At 48.1% G+C, this 23,187-nt stretch overlaps 1 protein-coding gene across 1 annotated transcript in view; it reads right to left on the bottom strand.

Moving 5' to 3' along the window:
• The window catches only part of LOC144510212 (ubiquitin-conjugating enzyme E2 D4-like), a 52,112-nt gene extending 38,239 nt beyond the window's left edge, over nt 1-13,873 (bottom strand). The window contains exon 1 of the mRNA XM_078239708.1: nt 13,786-13,873. Within this exon, the coding sequence (XP_078095834.1) occupies nt 13,786-13,809 (24 nt within the window). The 5' untranslated portion in view covers nt 13,810-13,873. The remainder of the gene's footprint in view (nt 1-13,785) is intronic.
• Nucleotides 13,874-23,187: the final 9,314 nt, after the last annotated feature.

Genomic DNA, 23,187 nt, shown 5'->3' with positions numbered 1-23,187 from the left:
TTAGATAACATTCAGCTCCTTTATTCTCCTTCCAACTTCACATTTTCCTCCATTATATTCCATCTATTAATGATCTGGATGAGGGTATAGTTGGGTGGATTAGCAAATTTGCTGATGACACCAAAGTCGGTGGTGTGGTAGACAGTGAGGAAGGGTGTCGTAGTTTGCAGGAAGACTTAGACAGGTTGCAAAGTTGGGCCGAGAGGTGGCGGATGGAGTTTAATGCGGAGAAGTGTGAGGTAATTCACTTTGGTAGGAATAACAGATGTGTTGAGTATAGGGCTAACGGGAGGACTTTGAATAGTGTGGAGGAGCAGAGGGATCTAGGTGTATGTGTGCATAGATCCCTGAAAGTTGGGAATCAAGTAGATAAGGTTGTTAAGAAGGCATATGGTGTCTTGGCGTTTATTGGTAGGGGGATTGAATTTAGGAGTCGTAGCGTTATGTTGCAACTGTACACAACTCTGGTGCGGCCGCACTTGGAGTACTGTGTGCAGTTCTGGTCCCCACATTACAGGAAGGATGTGGAGGCTTTGGAGAGGGTGCAGAGGAGGTTTACCAGGATGTTGCCTGGTATGGAGGGGAGATCCTATGAGGAGAGGCTGAGGGATTTGGGATTGTTTTCGCTGGAAAGGCGGCGGCTAAGAGGGGATCTTATTGAAACATATAAGATGATTAGAGGTTTAGATAGGGTGGATAGGGATAGCCTTTTTCCTCTGATGGAGAAATCCAGCACGAGGGGGCATGGCTTTAAATTGAGGGGGGGTAGTTATAGAACCGATGTCAGGGGTAGGTTCTTTACCCAGAGGGTGGTGAGGGATTGGAATGCCCTGCCAGCATCAGTAGTAAATGCGCCTAGTTTGGGGGCGTTTAAGAGATCCGTAGATAGGTTCATGGACGAAAAGAAATTGGTTTAGGTTGGAGGGTCACAGTTTTTTTTTTTTTAACTGGTCGGTGCAACATCGTGGGCCGAAGGGCCTGTTCTGCGCTGTAATGTTCTATGTTCTATGTTCTATCTGCCAAGTTTTGGACCACTCACTTAACCTGGCTGTATCTCTCTATAGACTCTGCCATCCTCACCACTTGCCTCAGAGTCATAGAGGTTTACAGCATGGAAACAGGCCCTTCAGCCCAACTTGTCCATGCCACCCTTTTCTTTTACATCACTCAGCTCATTACAATTGCCGACATTTGGCCCATATCCCTCTATACCCATCGCACCCATGTAACTGTCTAAATGCTTTTTAAAAGACAAAATTATACCCGCCTCTACTACTACCTCTGGCAGCTTGTTCCAGACACTCACCACCCTCCGTGTGAAACAATTGCCCCTCCGGACACTTTTGTATCTCTCCCCTCTCACCGTAAACCTATGCCCTCCAGTTTTAGACTCCCCCTACCTTTGGGAAAAGATATTGACTGTCTAGCTGATCTGTGCCCCTCATTATTTTATAAACCTCTATAAGGTCACCACTCAGCCTCCTACGCTCCAGAGAAAAAAGTCCCAGTCTATCCAGCCTCTCCTTATAACTTAAACCATCAACCACACGGCCAATCTTTGTGTCATCAAGTCCTGGTAGCATCCTAGTAAATCTTTTCTGCACCATTTCTAGTTTAATAGTATCCTTTCTACAATAGGGTGGCCAGAACTGTACACAGTATTCCAAGTGTACAGTTCAAGGGGAACAACACTGGTAGTTTTCCAATCCTCTGGGACTTCTCCAGAATGTAAGGATTCTTGGAAAATCACTACATGTGCATCCACTATATCTGTAGCTACTTCCTTTATCCCAAGATAGATCAATTGAATTATACAGTGCAAAAGAGGACTTTCGGCCCATCAAGTCTGCACAGACACATGAGAAACAACTGACCTCCCACCTAATCTCATTTACCAGCACTTGGCCCATAGCCTCAAATGTTGTGACGTGTCAAGTGCTCATCCAGGTACTTTTTAAAGGATGTGTGGCAACCCACCTCTACCACTCTTCCAGGCAGTGCATTCCTGACCATCACCACCCTCTGGGCAAAACATATTTTCCTCACATTGTCCCAAACCTCCTGCCCCTCACCTTGAACCAAATGCCCCCTTGTGACTGACCCTTCAACTAAGGGGAACAGCTGCTCCCTATCCACTCTGTCCGTGTCCCTCAATTGTGTGTACCTCGATCAGGTCGCCTCAACAAGAGAGTCTCTGCTCCAACAAAAACAACCCAAGCCTACCCAACCTCTCTTCATAACTTAAATGTTCCATTCCAGGCAGCATCGTGGTGAATCTCCTCTACACTCCCTCCAGTGCAATCACATCTTTCCGATAATGTGACCAGAACTGCACACAGTGCTCCAGCAAAGTTCTATACAACTCCAACATGACTTCCCTGATTTTGTAATCAATGGCTCGATTGATAAAGTCAAGTGTCCCATCCGTCTTTCTCACCCCCTACTAACATGCCCTTCTGCCTTCAGAGATCTGTGGACAAACACGCCAAGATCCTTGTTCCACAGAACTTCCCAGTGTCATGCCATTCATCGAATACATTCTTGTCAAATTACTCCTTCCTAAATGTATCACCTCACACTTTACAAAGTTAAATTCCACTTGCCACTTATCTGCCTATTTGACACCATCCCGTCTAAATCTTCTTGTAGCCCATGACACTCACTCAGCCTGATTGTTAACCACACGGCCAATCTTTGTGTCGTCTGTAAACTTACTAATCCTACCCCCCGCTTAGTCATCTAGGGCATTTATATAAATGAATAATAAAAGGGGACCAAGCACAGATCCCGGTGGTATGCCACGGTTCACTCGCTGCCAGTCAGTAAAGCAGCCTTCTGTCATCACCCCGTCTCCTACAACTGAGCCACTTTGTCAAATTACCCTGTAACCCATGTACATTTGCCTTTTTTTTAAGACTCCCATGTGGGACCTTGTCAAAGACTTTGCTGAAATCCATATAAACTACATCGACTGCACTACCCTCATCAACACAAAATAAAATCCAATTTGTTAGGCATGACCTCCCTCTGACAAAGCCATGTTGACTAGCCCTGATCAAGCTTTGCCTCTCCAAGTGGAGATAGATGCTCTCCTTCAGAATGTTCTCCAATAGTTTCCCTACCACAGACTTGCGACTCACTGGTCTATAGTTCCCTGGCTTTTCTCTACAACCCTTCTTAAATAGCGGAACTCCGTTAACTATTCTCCAGTCCTCTGATGCCACCCTCATGGCCAGAAAGGAATTAAAAATTTGGGTCAGAGCCCCTGCAATTTCTTCCCTTGCCTCCCACATCGGCTTTGGGCACAATTCATCTGGACCTGGAGATTTATCCACTTTTAAGGCTGCCAACACCTCCAATACCTCTGTCAATTTGCTCAAGAACCTCTCAGTCTCTCTCCCTAAATGCCATACCTTCGTCCTCTTTCTCTTGGGTGAAGACAGATCTGAAGTATTCATTCAACACTCTACCAATGTCCTCTGGCTCCACCCACAGATTGCCCCCTTGGTCCCTAATGGGCCCCACTCTTTCCCTGGTTATCCTCTTCCCATCGACTTTTAGAATATCTTGGGACTTCCCCTACTTTTACCAGCTAGAGCTTTCTCATACCCCCTCTTTGCTTCTGTAATTGCTTTCTAACGCTCTATCCTGCACACTCTGTACTTCACTAATGCCTTGGCTGATGTGCTCCCCTTGTACCTGCTCAAAGCCTTTCTTTTCCTTCTCATCTTATCCTGAAGATCTTTGGCCGTGGTTCTCTGGGCTTGTTACTCCTTCCCAGCACCCTAGAGGGAATATGCTGGGTTTGTAACCTCATTTCCCGTCCCATCCCCCTGCAACTGTTTGTGTGTAGATTTCCTCGCTGGTAGCTGTTCCCAGTCTACCTTGGCCAGATCCTACCCTATTTTACTAAAAATCAGCTCTCCCAAAAGATTTTTTTGCAACTTGTCTGTTTTTTTGAAATTTAAGTTGGACCACATTGTGATCGCTATCACTAAAATACACCCCTTCCTATTGTTATTATTTTTACAGACCTCTGCAAATTGTTCCGAAGCTCTACCCACAAAGCTGCATTCGACGCCTGCTCCAAGATACCACCTCCTTACTGCAGTTACTGACTCCTTAACTAATAATGCAATGCCACCTCCTCTTTTACCCTCTCCTCTGTCTCATTCTATGCCCTGGAATGTTAAGTTGCCAATTGTCTCCTTCCCTCAACCACGTCTCTGTGATGGCTGCTGTATCACACTTCCACGTGTCAATCATCGCCCTCAACTCATCGCCCTATCTGCAATACTCCTGGCGTTAAAGTAGAGGCCATCCAGCCTGGCCTTACTCCCTTGAAACATAATACAAGTGCAGCTTGGAGTGCAGCTGTTTGTTTTACGATATGATGCTGTGCCCTTATTCTGCGGACCGTCTGTGTTCCCTCCCCCTGCTGAATTAGTTTGAACTTCTCCCAACAGCACTAGCAAAACATCCCACAAGGATGTTTCTGCGGACGTGAAAGAGAATCCAGGATGGTCTGTTGCCTCCCTGGTGCCAGGGTCCAGGGTGTCTCTGAACGGGTAGAAAGCATTCTGAAAGGAGAGGGTGAACAGCCAGAGGTCATGGTACATATTGGTACATAGGCAGGAAGAGTGATGAGGTCCTGCAGCAGCAGTTTAGTGAGCTAGGTAGAAAGTTAAAAAGCAGGAACTCTAGGGTTGCAATCGCAGGATTACTCCCTGTGCCACGTGCGAGTGAGGCTAGGAATAGGAAGATACTGCAGCTCAACACGTGGCTAAACAGCTGGTGTAGGAGGGAGGGTTTCAGATATCTGGACCTTTGGGGTCTCTTCCGGGGCAGGTGGGACCTGTACAAGGAGGACGGGTTGCATCTAAACTGGAGAGGCATAAATATTCTGGCCGGGAGGTTTGCTAGTGTCATACAGGAAGATTTAAACTAGTTTGGCAGGGGGGTGGGGAACCAAAGCAAAAATGAATTAACTGAAGGGGAACTAGAGAGTAGGGCCAATAAGACTCAGAGAAACAGCAGGCAGGGGGAGGTTGCTAATCAAAGAGGATCTGGTGGACTGAAGTGCATTTGTTTCAATGCGAGAAGTGTAACAGGTAAGGCAGATGAATTTAGAGCTTGGATTCGTACCAGGAACTATGATGCTGTTGCCATTACAGAGACTTGGTTAAGAGGACAGGAGTGGCAGCTTAACATTCCAGGATACAGATGTTTCCGGCGAGACAGAGAGAGATGTAAATGGGGTGGGAGAGTTGCACGACTGGTTAAGGAGAATATCACAGCTGTACTGTGCGAGGACACCTAAGAGGGCTCACACAGAGAGGCAATATGGGTACAGCTCAGGAATAGGAAGTGTGTAGTCACAATGTTAGGGGGATTTACTATAGGCCACCCAACAGCCAGTGGGAGATAGAGGAACAGATGTGTAGGCAGATTTTGGCAAGCAGTAAAAGTAACAGGGTTGTTGTGGTGGGAGATTTTAACTTCCCCTGTATCAACAGGGACTCAGTGCTAAGGGAGTGGATGGAGCAGAGTTAGTAAGCTGCATCCAGGAGGGTTTCTTGAAAGAGTATGTAAATAGTCCAACGAGGGAAGGGGACGTACTGGACCTGGTATTGTGGAATGAGCCCGATTAGGTGGTCGATGTTTCAGTAGGGGAGCAGTTCGGGAACAGTGACCACAATTCAGTAAGCTTTAAAGTATTGATGGATAAAGATAAGTGTAGTCCTCAAGTGAAGGTGCTAAATTAGAGGAAAGCTAATTACAACAATATTAGGCAGGAACTGAAGATTGGGGGCAGATGTTTGAGGACAAATCAACATCTGGTATGTGGGAGGCTTTCAAATGCAAGTGGATGGAGATTCAGGACTATAAGAACATAAGAAATAGGAGCCGGTAGGTTGGCTAAGGCTACTGGGGAGAATTTAAACTAGATAGGTTGGGGGGAGGGGAGCTAGAAGAGTTGACTAGGATCAAGGAACTAATTGATGGGGGGGAGGATGCAGGGGTAAGGGGAATTACAAAATTAATGGTAGAGGAGAGGGTGCAAGTGAATGAAGGCGGTAATTTAGATAAGGGAGTAGAGGGAGACGGTGTTCGCGACTCATCAAAGCGGGTTCAGATAAAAGCTGGAATAAGAACACTTTGCCTGAATGCACGAAGCATTCGGAACAAGGTGAATGAGTTGATGGTGCAAATCAGCACAAGTGGGTACGATCTAGTGGCCATTACAGAAACGTGGCTGAAAGGTGACCAGGACTGGGAGATGAATATCCAGGGGTATCAGGCGTTTAGGAAGAATAGACAGGAAAGAAAAGGTGGTGGGGTCGCGCTATTAATAAGAGATAATATCAGGGTAGTACTGAGGGATGACATAGGCTCTGAGGAACAAAACGTGGAATCATTATGGGTAGAGATGAGGAATAGTAGAGGGAGAAAGACACTAGTAGGTGTGGTATATAGGCCCCCAAATAATAATGTTGAGGTAGGGAGGGCTGTAAACAAGCAGATAAGGGATGCGTGTAAAAACGGAACGGCAATAATCATGGGGGACTTCAACATGCACATTGACTGGCAGACTCAAGTCGGTAAGGGTGGAATGGAGGAAGAGTTCTTAGAATGCTGTCGGGATAGTTTCCTTGAACAGCATGTTACGGAACCGACGAGGGAACGAGCTATTTTGGATCTGGTATTGTGTAACGAGGTAGGTAGAATTAAGGATCTTATTGTGAAGGACCCTCTTGGGTCTAGTGACCACAATATGGTCGAATTTCTGATTCAGATGGAAGAGGAGAAAGTTTGGTCTCAAACCAGTGTCCTCTGTTTGAACAGAGGGAAATATGATAGGATGAGGGATGAATTGGCTAAGGTAGACTGGGAGAGCAGGCTGGCAGGTAGGATAGCTGAGGAACAGTGGAGGATTTTTAAGGAGATCCTTTTCAGTTCTCAGCAAAAATATATTCCAGCAAAAAACAAGGATTGTAAGAAAAGGGAGAACCAGCCGTGGATAACGAAGGAAATAAAGGAGAGTATTAAAATAAAAACAGCTGCGTACAGAGTGGCCAAAAATAGTGGAGAAACAAGTGATTGGGAAAAATTTAAGAAACAACAAAGAGAGACTAAGAAAGCGATAAAGAAAGGAAGGATAGACTATGAAGCTCGGCTAGCAATTAATATAAAAAATGATAGTAAAAGTTTTTATAAATATATAAAAAGGAATAGAGTGGCTAGAGTGAATGTTGGACCCTTGGAGGACGAGAGGGGGGAATTAATAGTGGGAAATGAGGATATGGCTGAGTCTTTAAATAAGTTTTTTGTGTCGGTCTTCACGGTGGAGGACACAAATAGTTTGCCAAATATTAACGATAGAGGGTTGGCAGCAGGAGAAATACTTAATACGATTAATGTTACCAGAGAGGCAGTGCTGGGTAGACTAATGGGACTGAAGGTGGACAAGTCCCCGGGTCCGGATGGAATGCATCCCAGGGTATTGAAAGAAATGTCAGAGGTAATAGTGGATGCGTTAGTGATTATTTATCAAAACTCGTTGCATTCTGGGGTAGTGCCGGTTGATTGGAAAACGGCTAATGTTACGCCGCTGTTTAAAAAAGGAAGGAGACAAAAGGCGGGTAACTATAGGCCGGTCAGCTTAACGTCTGTAGTAGGGAAAATGCTGGAATCCATTATTAAAGAGGAGATAGCAGGGCATCTGGATAGAAATGGTTCGATCAATCAGACGCAGCATGGATTCATGAGGGGAAAGTCGTGCTTGACGAACATGTTGGATTTTTATGAAGATGTGACGAGGGCGGTTGATGGAGGAGAACCGGTGGATGCGGTGTTTTTGGATTTCCAAAAGGCGTTTGATAAGGTGCCCCATAAAAGGCTGCTGAAGAAGATTAGGGCACACAAAGTTGGGGGTAGTGTGTTAAAATGGATTGGGGACTGGCTATCCGACAGGAAGCAAAGAGTCGGAATAAATGGGTGTTTTTCCGGTTGGAGGAAGGTAACTAGTGGCGTGCCGCAGGGATCGGTACTCGGGCCGCAACTGTTTACCATTTATATAGATGATCTGGAGGAGGGGACGGAGTGTAGGGTAACGAAGTTTGCAGACGACACAAAGATAAGTGGAAAAGTGAATCGTGTGGAGGACGGAGAAGATCTGCAGAGAGATTTGGACAGGCTGAGTGAGTGGGCGAGGATATGGCAAATGGAGTATAACGTTGAGAAATGCGAGGTTATACACTTTGGAGGAAATAATAACAAATGGGATTACTATCTCAATGGAAACAAATTAAAACATGCTACCGTGCAAAGGGACCTGGGGGTCCTTGTGCATGAGACGCAAAAGCCCAGTCTGCAGGTACAACAGGTGATCAAGAAGGCAAATGGGATGTTGGCCTATATTGCGAGGGGGATAGAATATAAAAGCAGGGATGTCTTGATGCACCTGTACAGGGCATTGGTGAGGCCGCAGCTGGAATACTGTGTGCAGTATTGGTCCCCTTATATGAGGAAGGATATATTGGCATTGGAGGGAGTGCAGAGAAGGTTCACCAGGTTGATACCGGAGATGAGGGGTTTGGATTATGAGGAGAGGCTGAGGAGATTGGGTTTGTACTCGTTGGGAGTTTAGAAGGATGAGGGGGGATCTTATGGAGACTTATAAGATAATGCGGGGGCTGGATAGGGTGGAGGCGGAGAGATTCTTTCCACTTAGTAAGGAAGTTAAAACTAGAGGACACAGCCTCAAAATAAAGGGGGGTCGGTTTAAGACAGAGTTGAGGAGGAACTTCTTCTCCCAGAGGGTGGTGAATCTCTGGAATTCTCTGCCCACTGAGGTGGTGGAGGCTACCTCGCTGAATCTGTTTAAAGCGCGGATGGATGGATTCCTGAGCGGTAAGGGAATTAAGGGTTATGGGGATCAGGCGGGTAAGTGGTACTGATCCACGTCAGATCAGCCATGATCTTATTGAATGGTGGGGCAGGCTCGAGGGGCTAGATGGCCTACTCCTGCTCCTATTTCTTATGTTATGTTCTTATGTAGGAGCAGGAGTGGGCCATCTAGCCCCTCGAGCCTGCCCCGCCATTCAATAAGATCATGGCTGATCTGAAGTGGATCAGTTCCACTTACCCGCCTGATCCCCATAACCGCTAATTCCCTTACCGATCAGGAATCCATCTATCCGTGATTTAAACATATTCAACGAGGTAGCCTCCACCACTTCAGTGGGCAGAGAATTCCAGAGATTCACCACCCTCTGAGAGAAGAAGTTCCTCCTCAACTGTCCTAAACTGACCCCCCTTTATTTTGAGGCTGTGCCCTCTAGTTCTAGCTTCCTTTCTAAGTGGAAAGAATCTCTTCATCTCTACCCTATCCAGCCCCTTCATTATCTTATAGGTCTCTATAAGATCCCCCCTCAGCCTTCTAAATTCCAACGAATACAAACCCAATCTGCTCAGTCTCTCCTCATAATCAACACCCCTCATCTCTGGTATCAACCTGGTGAACCTTCTCTGCACTCCCTCCAAGGCCAATATATCCTTCCGCAAATAAGGGGACCAATACTGCACACAGTATTCCAACTGCGGCCTCACCAATGCCCTGTACAGATGCAGCAAGACATCTCTGCTTTTATATTCTATCCCCCTTGCGATATAGGCCAACATCCCATTTGCCTTCTTGATCACCTGTTGCACCTGCAGACTGGGTTTTTGCGTCTCATGCACAAGGACCCCCAGGTCCCTCTGCACAGCAGCATGTTGTAATTTCTTTCCATTTAGATAATAATCCAATTTGCTATTATTTCTTCCAAAGTGAATAACCTCGCATTTGTTAACGTTATACTCCATCTGCCAGATCCTCGCCCACTCACTCAGCCTGTCCAAATCTCTCTGCAGACCTTCTACGCCCTCCACACGATTCACTTTTCCACTTATCTTTGTGTCGTCTGCAAACTTTGTTACCCTACACTCAGTCCTCTCCTCCAGATCGTCTATATAAATGGTAAATAGTTGAGGTCCCAGTACCGATCCCTGCGGCACGCCACTAGTTACCATCTGCCAACCAGAAAAGCACCCATTTATTCCGACTCTCTGCTTCCTGTCGGATAGCCAATCCCCAATCCACGCTAACACCCTACCCCCAACTCCGTGTGACCCACATTCCTGTAAGGATGAAGGATAAGTATGGCAAGTTTCGGGAACTTTGGATAACGAGAGATATTGTGAGCCTAGTCAAAGAGAAAACGGAAGCAGTTGTCAAGGCTACGAGGCTGGGAACACACGAAACAAGTGTGGAATACAAGGAAAGTAGAAAGAAACTTAAACAAGGAATGAGGAGGGCTAAAAGGGATCACAAAAAAGCATTGGCCAGCAGGATTAAGGAAAATCCCAAGGCTTTTTATACATATATAAAGATCAAGAGGGTAGTCAGGGAAAGGATTGACCCATTCAAGACAGGGGAGGGAATCTATGCATGGAGCCAGAGGAAATGGGCGAGGTATTAAATGAGTACTTTGCGTCAGTATTCACCAAAGAGAAGGACTTGGTGGATGATGAGTCTGGGGAAGAGTGTGTAGATAGTTTGTGATCAAAAAGGTGGTGGTATTGGGGTTCTTGAGAAGCATTAAGGTAGACAAGTCCCCTGGGCCAGATGGGATATACTCCAGAACACAGAGTCAAGGGAGGAAATTGCTGGGGCCTTGCGAGAAATTTTTGTATCCTCACTGGCTACAGCGGAGGTCCCAGAGGATTGGAGAATAGCCAATGTTGTTCCTTTGTTTAAGAAGGGTAGCAAGGATAATCCAGGTAATTACAGGCCAGTGAGCCTTACGTCAGTTAGTGGAGAGGATTCATCGAGACAGGATCTACTCCCACTTGGAAATAAGTGGACATATTAGTGAGAGGCAAAATGGTTTTGTGAAGGGGAGTTCGTGTCTCACTAACTTGATTTGAGTTTTTCGAGGAAGTGACGAAGAAGATTGATGAGGGTAGGGCTGTGGATGTTGTCTACGTGGACTTTAGTAAGGCCTTTGACAAGGTCCCTTATGGCAGACTGGCACAGAAGGTGAAATCGCACGGGATCAGAGGTGAGCTGACAAGGTGGATACAGAACTGGCTCGGTCATAGAAGACAGAAGGTAGCAGTGGAAGGGTGTGTTTCTGAATGGAGGGCTGTGACTAGTGGTGTTCCTCAGGGATCAGTCATGGGACCTTTGCTGTTTGTATATATATATATAATATATAAATGATTTGGAGAAAAATGTAACTGGTTTGATTAGTAAGTTTGCGGATGACACAAAGGTTGGTGGATTTTCAGATAGCGATGAGGACCATCAGAGGATACAGCAGGATATAGATTGGTTGGAGACTTGGGCGGAGAGATAGCAGATGGAGTTTAATCTGGACAAATGCGATGTAATACATTTTGGAAGGTCTAATACAGATGGGAAATATACAGCAAATGGCAGAACCCTTAAGAGTATTGATAGGCAAAGGGATCTGGGTGTACAGGTACACAGGTCACTGAAAGTGGCAATGCAGGTGGAGAAGGTAGTCAAGAAGGCATACGGCATGCTTGCCTTCATCGGCCGGGACATTGAGTTTAAAAATTGGCAAGTCATGTTGCAGCTTTGTAGAACCTTAGTTAGGCCGCACTTGGAATATAGTATAAAAGCAAATTACTGCGGATGCTGAAATCTGAAACCAAAAGAGAAAATGCTGGAAAATCTCAGCAGGTCTGACAGCTGTAAGGAGAGAAAAGAACTGATGTTTCGCGTCCAGGTGGCCCTTTGTCAGCTCCTTTCTCTCCTTACAGATGCTGTCAGCCCTGCTGAGATTTTCCAGCATTTTCTCTTTTGGTTTACCAGGATGTTGCCTGGTGTGGAGGGCATTAGCTGTGAGGAGAGGTTGGAGAAACTTGGTTTGTTCTCACTGGAGAAACGGAGGTTGAGGGGTGACCTGATAGAAGTCTACAAGATTATGAGAGGCATGGACAGAGTGGATAGTCAGAAGCTTTTTCCCCCCAGAGTGGAAGAGTCAATTACTAGGGGGCATATGTTTAAGGTGTGATGGGCAAGGTTTAAAGAAAATGTACGAGGCAAGTTTTTTTTACACAGAGGATGGTGGGTGCCTGTAACTCGCTGCCAGGGAGGTAGTGGAAGCAGATATGATAGTGACTTTTAAAGGGCATCTTGACAAATACATGAATAGGATGGGAATAGAGGGATATGGTCCCCGGAAGGGTAGGGGGTTTTAGTTCAGTCGGGCAGCATGGTCGGTGCAGGCTTGGAGGGCCAAAGGGCCTGTTCCTGTGCTGTAATTTTCTTTGTTCTTTGATGCAAGTCCTGCTCTGGTTCAGATGTAGACTGTCCCACCTTCCCTAGAAATGGTCCCAGTGATCCAGGAATCTAAAACTCTCCCTCCTGCATCAACCCTTAAACCACACATTTATCTGCATTATCCTCACTGGCACGTGGCAGTGGGAGAAATCCTGAGATTACAACCCGAGAAGTCCTGCTTGCTAGTGGACTGCCTAACTTCCTGAATTCTTGATGCAAGACCTCATCCCCCTTTCTATCTATGTCATTGGTACCAACACATACCATGACTTCTGCCTTATCACCCTCCCTCATTCAGAATGCCCTGCCCCATGCAGTGATATCCCAGACCCTCGCACCGGGAAGGCATCACACCATTGTGGTGTCACGTCGACAGCCACAGGCGCACCTATCTGTTTCCGACGATAGGTCACAAACCTCTGTTTTTGGTCATCTTTTGAAACTCTCAATCCTTTGCCGTACCATTAATCCGTGCCAAATTGAGTATTTTTTTCTTTCATTTTAATATTGTCCTTAACTTGCTTGGTTAACCATGGTCGATGAAGCCCCTTCCTAAAACCCTCCTCTCACTGGAATCCATCCTTCTCTCCCCTTATTCCTTCTCCTCCACCTCCCTATCTTCCTCCACCCCCTTCCCAACCCTACCTCCCCTTCTACACCCACTCCTCCCCCTCCCAAAACTCCCCTTAACTCCCCAAATCCCTCTTGCCCCCATTCCAGCCCCTGACCCTCTACCCCCTTAGCCCGGCCCCCCTCCTCCCCTCCCAAGGGTTGAGAGCCAAGGCCTGGGTCCCCGAGTAAAGAGCCGGGGGATTGGGGGAGGTTTGGCCTGAGGTGCGGGGGGCCCGGGGCCTGAGCTGAGGGCTCCCCGGGACCGAGGGCTCCCCGGGACCGGGACTGCGGGCTCCCCGGGACCGGGGCCTGGGCTGCGGGCTCCCCGGGGCCTGGGCTGCGGGCTCCCCGGGACCGGGGCTGCGGGCTCCCCGGGACCGGGGCCTGGGCTGCGGGCTCCCCGGGGCCTGGGCTGCGGGCTCCCCGGGACCGGGGCTGCGGGCTCCCCGGGACCGGGGCTGCGGGCTCCCCGGGACCGGGGCTGCGGGCTCCCCGGGACCGGGGCCGGGGCTGCGGGCTCCCCGGGACCGGGGCTGCGGGCTCCCCGGGGCCGGGGGCTCCCCGGGACCGGGGCTGTGGGCTCCCCGGGGCCGGGGCTGCGGGCTCCCCGGGACCGGGGCCTGGGCTGCGGGCTCCCCGGGACCGGGGACTGGGCTGCGGGCTCCCCGGGACCGGGGCCTGGGCTGCGGGCTCCCCGGGACCGGGGCCTGGGCTGCGGGCTCCCCGGGACCGGGGCCTGGGCTGCGGGCTCCCCGGGGCCTGGGCTGCGGGCTCCCCGGGACCGGGGCCTGGGCTGCGGGCTCCCCGGGCGGCCTTACCTTGAGGATCCGCCTCTTCGCCATCCCCGCCCGGCCGAGTGTCCAACACGACGCGCTCACGTCACAGGTAGGGCACGCAACGCGATGTTGTCACAAGAGAACGCGTTGACGTAACCGCGATGGCGTAATGACGTAGTAGGGAGCACGCGCTGACTTCGCTCAAGGATTTATCCACGCATGCACAAATACCTTAAATCCACTGAGTTTGATGCAGCATCGCCCGGAATGGGTTGGGGTCAGAGGGCAGGAATTAACCCTTTCCCCCTCTGCAGGCCTAATGAACCTGACATTGAGCTGCTGCTGTGTGGGAAGCCCCTGTTTCAGACGCTGGCTCTTTCAATCATTGAACTCTCATTTCACTCTTTATAATTCTCACTCAAACAGCCATGATGCTGGGCAGACTCCTGGTGGCCTGTGGACATCCTCTCTTTCCCCCAGGACAATGTCTGTACTGATCATTACTGACACTGCACCTTCCCTTTTCTGCATCGTTACTGATCACTTCATATTCTTGAATAGAAAGTGGCAAGTCCATTTGTCAGTCACCAAAGAATTCCTCGTGCGGATGGAGGCCATTTGGTCCATCGAGTCTGCACCAACGCTCTGAAAGAGCATCTATCCCCGTAACCCCATGCATTTACCATGACTATGATAAGGGGTGGGGGATTTTTTTCTTTACACCAATGTGAGGTCCCTATCTGCTTCAAGAAGACAACCCTCATCCCAGTACCAAAGAAAAGCCAGGCAGCGTGCCTTAATGACTATCGTCCAGTGGCTCTGACATCCATCATTATGAAGTGCTTCGAAAGGCTAGTCATGGCGCAAATCAATTCCTGTCTCACAGACTGCCTGGATCCACTAGTTTGCCTAGCGCCGCAACAGGTCCACAGACAAAGAACAAAGAAAATTACAGTACAGGAACAGGCTCTTCGGCCCTCCAAGCCTGCACTGACTATGCTGCCTGACTTAACTAAAACCCCCTACCCTTCCGGGGACCATATCCCTCTATTCATGTATTTGTCAAGACGTCCCTTAAAAGTCACTACCGTATCCGCTTCCACTACCGCCCCCAGCAACGAGTTCCAGGCACCCACCACTCTGTGTAAAAAATCTGCCTCGTACTTCACCTTTAAACCTTGCCCCTCACACCTTAAACCTGTGCCCCCTAGTAATTGACTCTTCCACCCTGGGAAAAAGCTTCTGACGATCCATTCTGTTCACGCCTCTCCAAGTTTCTCCAACCTCTCCTCATAGCTAATGCCCTCTATACCAGACAACATCCTGGTAAATCTTTTCTGTACCCTCTCCAAAGCCTCCACACCCTTCTGGTGGTGTTCAATTCTGGTCGCCACACTATATTCCAAGTGCGGCCTAACTAGGGTTCTATAAAGCTGCAACATGACTTGCCAATTTTTAAACTCAATGCCCCAGCCGATGAAGACAAGCATGCCGTATGCCTTCTTGACTACCTTCTCCATCTGCATTGCCACTTTCAGTGACCTGTGTACCTGTACACCCAGATCCCTTCGCTTATCAATACTCCTAAGGGTTCTGCCATTTACTGTATATTTCCTATTTGTATTAGACCTTCCAAAATGCATTACCTCACATTTGTCCGGATTAAACTCCATCTGCCATCTCTCCGCCCAAGTTTCCAACCGATCTATATCCTGCTGTATCTTCTGATGTTCCTCATCGCTATCCACAAATCCACCAACCTTTGTGTCGTCCGCAAACTTACTAATCAAACCAGTTACATTTTCCTTCAAATCATTTATATATACACAAATGGTGGATGTGCCCCTTCACAATAAGTACTCCTGTCTGAGTACTGCTGGGGGGGCAACAGCCCACCTGGGGGAAGCAGCAGTGGCCGTGTCTCTGGAGTAGAGTCCGGCCCTGTAACTCAGAGGGCTAAGGAAAGGAGGAGGAAGGCAGTATTAATCGGGGACTCAACAGTAAGGGGGTCAGATAGGCGTTTTTGCAGAGGCAGACGGGAGTCTCGGATGGTGGTTTGCCTCCCTGGTGCCGGGATCCGGGATGTCTCTGATCGTGTCCCAGATATCCTGAGGTGGGAGGGAGAGGAGCCAGAAGTTGTGGTACATATTGGTACCGCTGACATAGGTAGGAAGACGGAAGGGGTCATGAAAAGAGAATATAGGGAGTTAGGTAGACAGTTGGGAAGGATTGTAAGGAGACAGTAATCTCAGGAATGCTGCCTGTGCCACGGGAAAGTGAGAGCAGGAATGGAGTGAGGTGGAGGATGAATGCGTGGCTGAGGGACTGGAGCGGGGGGCAGGGATTCAGGTTCCTGGATCATTGGGACCTCTTTAGGGGAAGGTGTGACCTGTACAAAAATGACGGGTGGCACTTGAATCCCAGGGGGACCAATATCCTGGCAGGAAGGTTGGCTGAGGCTACTGGGGAGACTTTAAACTAGAAAGTCAAGTTTAGACTTTCTAGGTTAAAGGCGGCACGGTAGCACAGTGGTTAGCACTGCTGCTTCACAGCTCCAGGGACCTGGGTTCGAATCCCGGCTCGGCTCGCTGTCTATGTGGAGTTTGCACATTCTCCCTGTGTCTGCATGGGTTTCCTCCCACAGTCCAAAGATGTGCGGGCTAGGTTGATTGGCCATTCTAAACTGCCCCTTAGTGTCCCGGGATGCATAGGTTAGAGGGGTTAGTGGGTAAATATGTAGGGATATGTGGATAGGGCCTGGGTGGGATTGTGGTTGGTGCAGTGTTGATGGGCCAAATGGCCTCTTTCTGCACTGTAGGATTCTATGATTCTAAAGGTTGGGGGGAGGGAATCGTGGTGAGGTGACTGAGAGTGAGGAGGTTAGCCCGCAAATACAGAAGGATTGTAGACAGTGTAAGAGGGAGAATAGACGGGTGATGGAGAAGGGGAGAGCTCAGACCAAACATTTGAGATGTGTCTATTTTAACGCCAGGAGTGTAGTGAATAAAGTGGATGAGCTTAGAGTGTGGATCGATGCTTGGAAGTGTGATGTGGTGGCCATTACAGAGACTTACAGGGACAGGACTGGATACTTCAGGCGTTGGGTTTCAGAATGAACAAGAACAAAGGACAGTACAGCACAGGAAACAGGCCCTTCAGCCCTCCAAGCCTGTGCCGCTCATTGGTCCAACTAGACCATTTGTTTGTATCCCTCCATTCCCAGACTGCTCATGTGACTATCCAGGTAAGTCTTAAACGATGCCAGCGTGTCTGCCTCCACCACCCTACTTGGCAGCGCATTCCAGGCCCCCACCACTCTCTGTGTAAAAAAACATCCCTCTGATATCTGAGTTATACTTCGCCCCTCTCACCTTGAGCACGTGACCCCTCGTGATCGTCACCTCTGACCTGGGAAAAAGCTTCCCACTGTTCACCCTATCTATACCCTTCATAATTTTGTACACCTCTATTAGGTCTCCCCTCATTCTCCCGTCTTTCCAGGGAGAACAAGCCCAGTTTACCCAATCTCTCCTCATAGCTAAGACCCTCCATACCAGGCAAAATCGTGGTAAACCTTCTCTGCACTCTCTCTAAAGCCTCCACGTCCTTCGGGTAGTGCGGGGACCAGAACTGGACGCAGTACTCCAAAGGTGGCCTAACCAGCGTTCTATTCAGCTGCAACATCAGACTCCAGCTTTTATACTCTATACCCTGTCCTATAAAGGCAAGCATACCATATGCCTTCTTCACCACCTTCTCCACCTGTGCTGCCACCTTCAAGGATTTGTGGACTTGCACACCTAGGTCCCTCGGTGTTTCTATACTTTTGATGGCTCTGCCATTTATTGTATAACTCCCCCCTACATTAGTTCTTCCAAAATGCATCACTTCGCATTTATCAGGATTAAATTCCATCTGCCATTTCTCCACCCAATTTTCCAGCCTATCTATATCCTGCTGTATTGTCCGACAATGTTCATCACTATCCGCAAGTCCAGCCATCTTTGTGTCATCCGCAAACTTGCTGATAACACCAGTTACACCTTCTTCCAAATCATTTATATATATCACAAATAGCAGAGGTCCCAGTACAGAGTCCTGCAGAACACCACTGGTCACAGACCTCCAGCCAGAAAAACACCCTTCGACTGTTACCCTCTGTCTCCTGTGGCCAAGCCAGTTTTCTACCCATCTAGCCACCTCTCCTTGTATCCCATGAGCCTTAACCTTCTTAACCAACCTGCCATGAGGACAGATAGAGAGGCAAAAGAGGGGTGGGGAGTGGCACTGCTGATCAGGGATAGTGTCACAGCTGTAGAGAAAGTGGAAGCCGTAGAGGGATTGTCTATGGAGTCTATGTGGTTGGAAGTTCGGAGTGGGAAGGGGTCGATAACTTTGCTGGGTATTTTCTACAGGCCGCCTAATAGTAACAGGGATGTTGAGGAGCAGATAGGGAAACAGATCCTGGAGAGATGTAGGAATAACAGGGTTGTCGTGATGGGAGACTTTAATTTCCCAAACATCGATTGGAATATCCCTGGGGTATGGGGTTTGGATGGGGAGGAGTTTGTTAGGTGTGTTCAGGAGGGTTTCCTGACACAGCATGTGGATAAACCTACAAGAGGAGAGGCTGTACTCGATCTGGTACTGGCTAATGAGCCTGGACAGGTGTCGGATCTCTCAGTGGGGGAGCATCTTGGGGATAGTGATCATAACTCTATCTCCTTTACGCTAGCATTGGAAAAAGATAGGATCAGGCAAGCTAGGAAAGTGTTTATCTGGAGTAAGGGGAAATATGAAGCCATCAGGCAGGAGATTAGAGGCGTAAATTGGAAGGAGGCATTCTCGAGGAAAAGTACTGAAGGTGGCAGATTTTCAAGGAATGTTTGTCTGGAGTTCTGCATGACAACGTTCCGATGAGACAGGGAGGTGTTGGTAGGTTACGGGAACCGTGGTGCACAAAAGCTGCGCTGAACCTAGTGAAAAAGAAAAGGAAAGCGTACAAAAGGTTCAGAGAGCTAGGCGATGATAGGGATCTAGATGAGTATACGGCTTGTAGGAAAGGACTTAAGAAGAAATAGCAGAGGTGCTTAATGAATACTTTACCTCGGTATTCACGCTGGAAAAAGACCTGGGTGGTTGTACTACAGGATTGAGGCAGACTGAAAAGATTGAGTATGTGGACATTAAGAAAGAGGATGTGTTGGAAATTTTGAATAGCATCAAGATAGATAAGTCGCCCGGACCGGATGGGATGTACCCCAGGTTACTGTGGGAGGCGAGGGAAGAGATTGCAGAGTCTCTGGCGATGATCTTTGCGTCATCGATGGAGACAGGAGGGTTCCGGAGGATTGCGGATGTGGTTCCTATATTCAAGAAAGGGAATAGGGATAGCCCTGGAAATTACCGACCGGTGAGTCTAACCCCAGTGGTTGGTAAGTTGATGGAGAAGATCCTGAGGGACAGGATTTATGAGCATTTAGGGAGGTTTAGTATGCTCAAAAGTAGTCAGCACAGCTTTGTCAAAGGCAGATCGTGCCTTACGAGCCTGGTGGAGTTCTTTGAAAATGTGACTAAACACATTGATGAAGGAAAAGCGGTAGATGTGGTTTACATGGACTTCAGCAAGGCGTTCGATAAGGTCCCCCATGGAAGATTTCTCGAGAAAGTGAGAGGGCATGGGATCCAAGGGGCTGTTGCCTTGTGGATCCAGAACTGGCTTGCCTGCAGAAGGCAGAGAGTGGTTGTAGACGGGTCTTTTTCTGAATGGAAGTCAGTCACCAGTGGAGTGCCCCAGGGATCTGTTCTGGGACCCTTGCTGTTTGTCATTTTCATAAATGACCTGGATGAGGAAGTGGAGGGATGGGTTGGTAAGTTTGCCGACGACACGAAGGTTGGTGGTGTTGTGGATAGGTTGGAGGGATATCAGAAGCTGCAGCGTGACATAGATAGGATGCAAGACTGGGCGGAGAAGTGGCACATGGACTTCAACCCGGATAAATGTGTAGTGGTCCATTTTGGCAGGTCAAATGGGATGAAGGAGTATAATATCAAGGGTAAGACTCTTAGCAGTGTAGAGGATCAGAAGGATCTTGGGATCCGCGTCCATAGGACTCTTAAAATCGGCCTTGCAGGTAGAGGAGGTGGTTAAGAAGGCGTATGGTGTGCTGGCCTTCATCGATCAAGGGATTGAGTTTAGGAGTCAGGAGATAATGATGCAGTTTTATAAGACCCTCGTTAGACCCCACTTGGAGTACAGTGCTCAGTTCTGGTCACCTCATTACAGGAGGCATGTGGGAATGATTGAAAGGGTGCAGAAAAGATTTACAAGGATGTTGCCTGGATTGGTTGGCATGCCTTATGAGGATAGGCTGAGGGAGCTCGGTCTTTTCTCCTTGGAGACACGAAGGATGAGAGGTGACCTGATAGAGGTCTACAAGATGTTGAGAGGTATAGATCGGGTGGATTCTCGGAGGCTTTTACCCAGGGCTGAAATGGCTGCTACGAGAGGACACAGGTTTAAGGTGCTGGGGAGTAGGTACAGAGGAGATGTCAGGGGTAAGTTTTTCACTCAGAGGGTGGTGGGTGAGTGGAATCGGCTGCCCTCAGTGGTGGTGGAAGCAAACTCGATAGGGTCTTTTAAGAGACTTCTGGATGAGTACAGGACTTAATAGGATTGAGGGTATAGGTAAGCCTATATATAAGCTTAGGTAGGTAGGGACATGACCGGCGCAACTTGTGGGCCGAAGGGCCTGATTGTGCTGTATTTTTTCTATATTACAAACAGCTACGGTCCCAGCACTGATCCCTGAGGAACACCACTTGTCACAGCCCTCCATTCAGAAACGCACCCTTCCACTGCTACCCTGTCTTCTTTGACCGAGCCAGTTTTGTATCCACCTTGCCAGCTCACCTCTGATCCCATGCGACTTCATCTTCTGCACCAGTCTGCCATGAGGCACCTTGTCAAGGGCCTTACTGAAGTCCATGTAGACAACATCCACTGCCCTACCCTCATCAATCATCTTCGTCACTTCCTCGAAAAACTCGATCAAATTGGTGAGACATGACCTCCCCTTCACAAAACCATGTTGCCTCTCACTAATTCACCATCTCCCTGGCCCTGCACTCAACCCTGGAACACCTAGATGACAAAGACACTTATGTCCGACTCCTTTTTATTGACTAGAGCTCAGCCTTTAACACCATTATTCCTCCAAGACTCATCTCCAAACTTCGTGGCCTGGGACTCGGCTCCTCCCTCTGCGAGTGGATCATGAACTTCCTAACCCACAGACTGCAATCTGTAAGGATAGGCAACAACACCTCCCCCACAATCATCCTCAACACCAGTGCCCCACAAGGTTGTGTCCTCAGCCCCATACTATACTCCTTATATACCTCTGACTGTGTGGTCCAATTCCGCTCCAACTTGATTTTGAAGTTGACTGATGACACCATCTTTATGGGTCGGATCTCAAACAATGATGAGACAGTACAGGAAAGAGATAGAGAATCTGATAAACTGGTGCAGCAACAATAATCTCTCCATCAGTGTCAACAAAAGAAAGGAGATTGTCATTGACTTTAGGAATCGTAGAGTAGTACCTCCCCTATCTACATCAATGAGGACGAAGTAGAAATAGAACCATAGAACCATAGAAAATTACAGCTCAGAAACAGGCCTTTTGGCCCATCTTGTCTGTGCCGAACCATTTTATGCCTAGTCCCACTGACCTGCACTTGGACCATATCCCTCCACACCCCTCTCATCCATGAACCCGTCCTTTTTCTTAAATATTAAAAGTGACCCCGCATTTACCACTTTATCCGGCAGCTCATTCCACACTCCCACCACTCTCTGCGTGAAGAAGCCCCCCCTAATATTCCCTTTAAACTTTTCTCCTTTCACCCTTAACCCATGCCCTCTGGTTTTTTTCTCCCCTAGCCTCAGCGGAAAAAGCCTGCTTGCATTCACTCTATCTATACCCATCAAAATCTTATACACCTCTATCAAATCTCCCCTCAATCTTCTACGCTCCAGGGAATAAAGTCCCAATCTATTCAATCTCTCTCTGTAACTCAGCTTCTCAAGTCCCGGCAACATCCTTGTGAACCTTCTCTGCACTCTTTCAATCTTATTTACATCCTTCCTGTAACTAGGTGACCAAAACTGTACACAATACTCCAAATTCGGCCTCACCAATGCCTTATATAACCTTACCATAACACTCCAACTTTTATACTCGATACTCCGATTTATAAAGGCCAATGTACCAAAGGCACTCTTTACGACCCTATCCACCTGTGACGTCACTTTTAGGGAACTCTGTACCTGTATTCCCAGATCCCTCTGTTCAACTGCACTCTTCAGAGTCCTACCATTTACCCTGTATGTTCTTCTTTGGTTTGTCCTTCCAAAGTGCAATATCTCAGACTTGTCTGCGTTAAATTCCATTTGCCATTTTTCAGCCCATTTTTCTAGTTGGTCCAAATCCCTCCAAATGATCGAGAGCTTCACCTTTTTAGGTACCCAGATCACCAACAACCTGTCCTGGTCCCCCCCCAGGCTGATGCTACATGTAAGAAAGCCCACCAACGCCTCTACTTTCTCAGGAGCCGAAGGAAATTTGGCATGTTCACTGCAACTCTCACCAACTTCTACAGATGCGCCATACATAGAAAGCATTCTTTCTGGTTGTGCCACAGCTTGGTATGGCTCCTGCTCTGTCCAAGACCACAAGAAACTACAAAGGGTCACAAACGAAGCCCAGTCCATCGTGCAAACCAGCCTCCCATCCATTAACAGTGTCTACACTGCCCGCCACCTCGGAAAAGCAGCCAGCATAATTAAGGACCCCACGCACCCCGGACATTCTCTTTTCCACCTTCTTCCGTCGGGAAAAAGATACAAAAGTCTGAGGTCACGCACCAACCGACTCAAAAACAGCTTCTTTCCTGCTGCCATCTGACTTTTGAATGGACCCAATTCACATTAAGCTGATCTTTCTCTGCACCCTAGCTATGACTATAACAATACATTCTGCACTCTCTCCCTTCCTTCTCTATGTACGGTATGCTTTGTATAGCACACAAGAAACAATACTTTTCACTGCATACTAATATATGTGACAATAATAAATCAAATCAATGCAGGACAGTGGGGTTATATTTGAATGCACAGTGTACGAAATAAGGTAAATTAGCTTGTAGCACAGATTGAAATTGGCGGGTACGATGTTGTGGGCATCACAGAGACGTGGCTGCAAGGGAATCAGGGCTGGCAGCTAAATATCCAAGGATACACATCCTATTGAAAATACAGACAGGTGGGCAGAGGGGGTGGGGTTGCCTGGTTAGTAAATGAAATTAAATCGAAGGCAAGAAGTGATAGAGGGTCAGTAGACGTAGAATCTGTGAGGGTAGAGTTGAGGACCCGCGAAG

Source organism: Mustelus asterias, chromosome 22 (genome assembly GCF_964213995.1).
Source record: "Mustelus asterias chromosome 22, sMusAst1.hap1.1, whole genome shotgun sequence".
Lineage (NCBI taxonomy): Eukaryota > Metazoa > Chordata > Chondrichthyes > Carcharhiniformes > Triakidae > Mustelus > Mustelus asterias.
The sequence above is the reverse complement of the archived record's forward strand: the minus strand, read 5'-3'. Positions and strand labels throughout refer to the sequence as shown.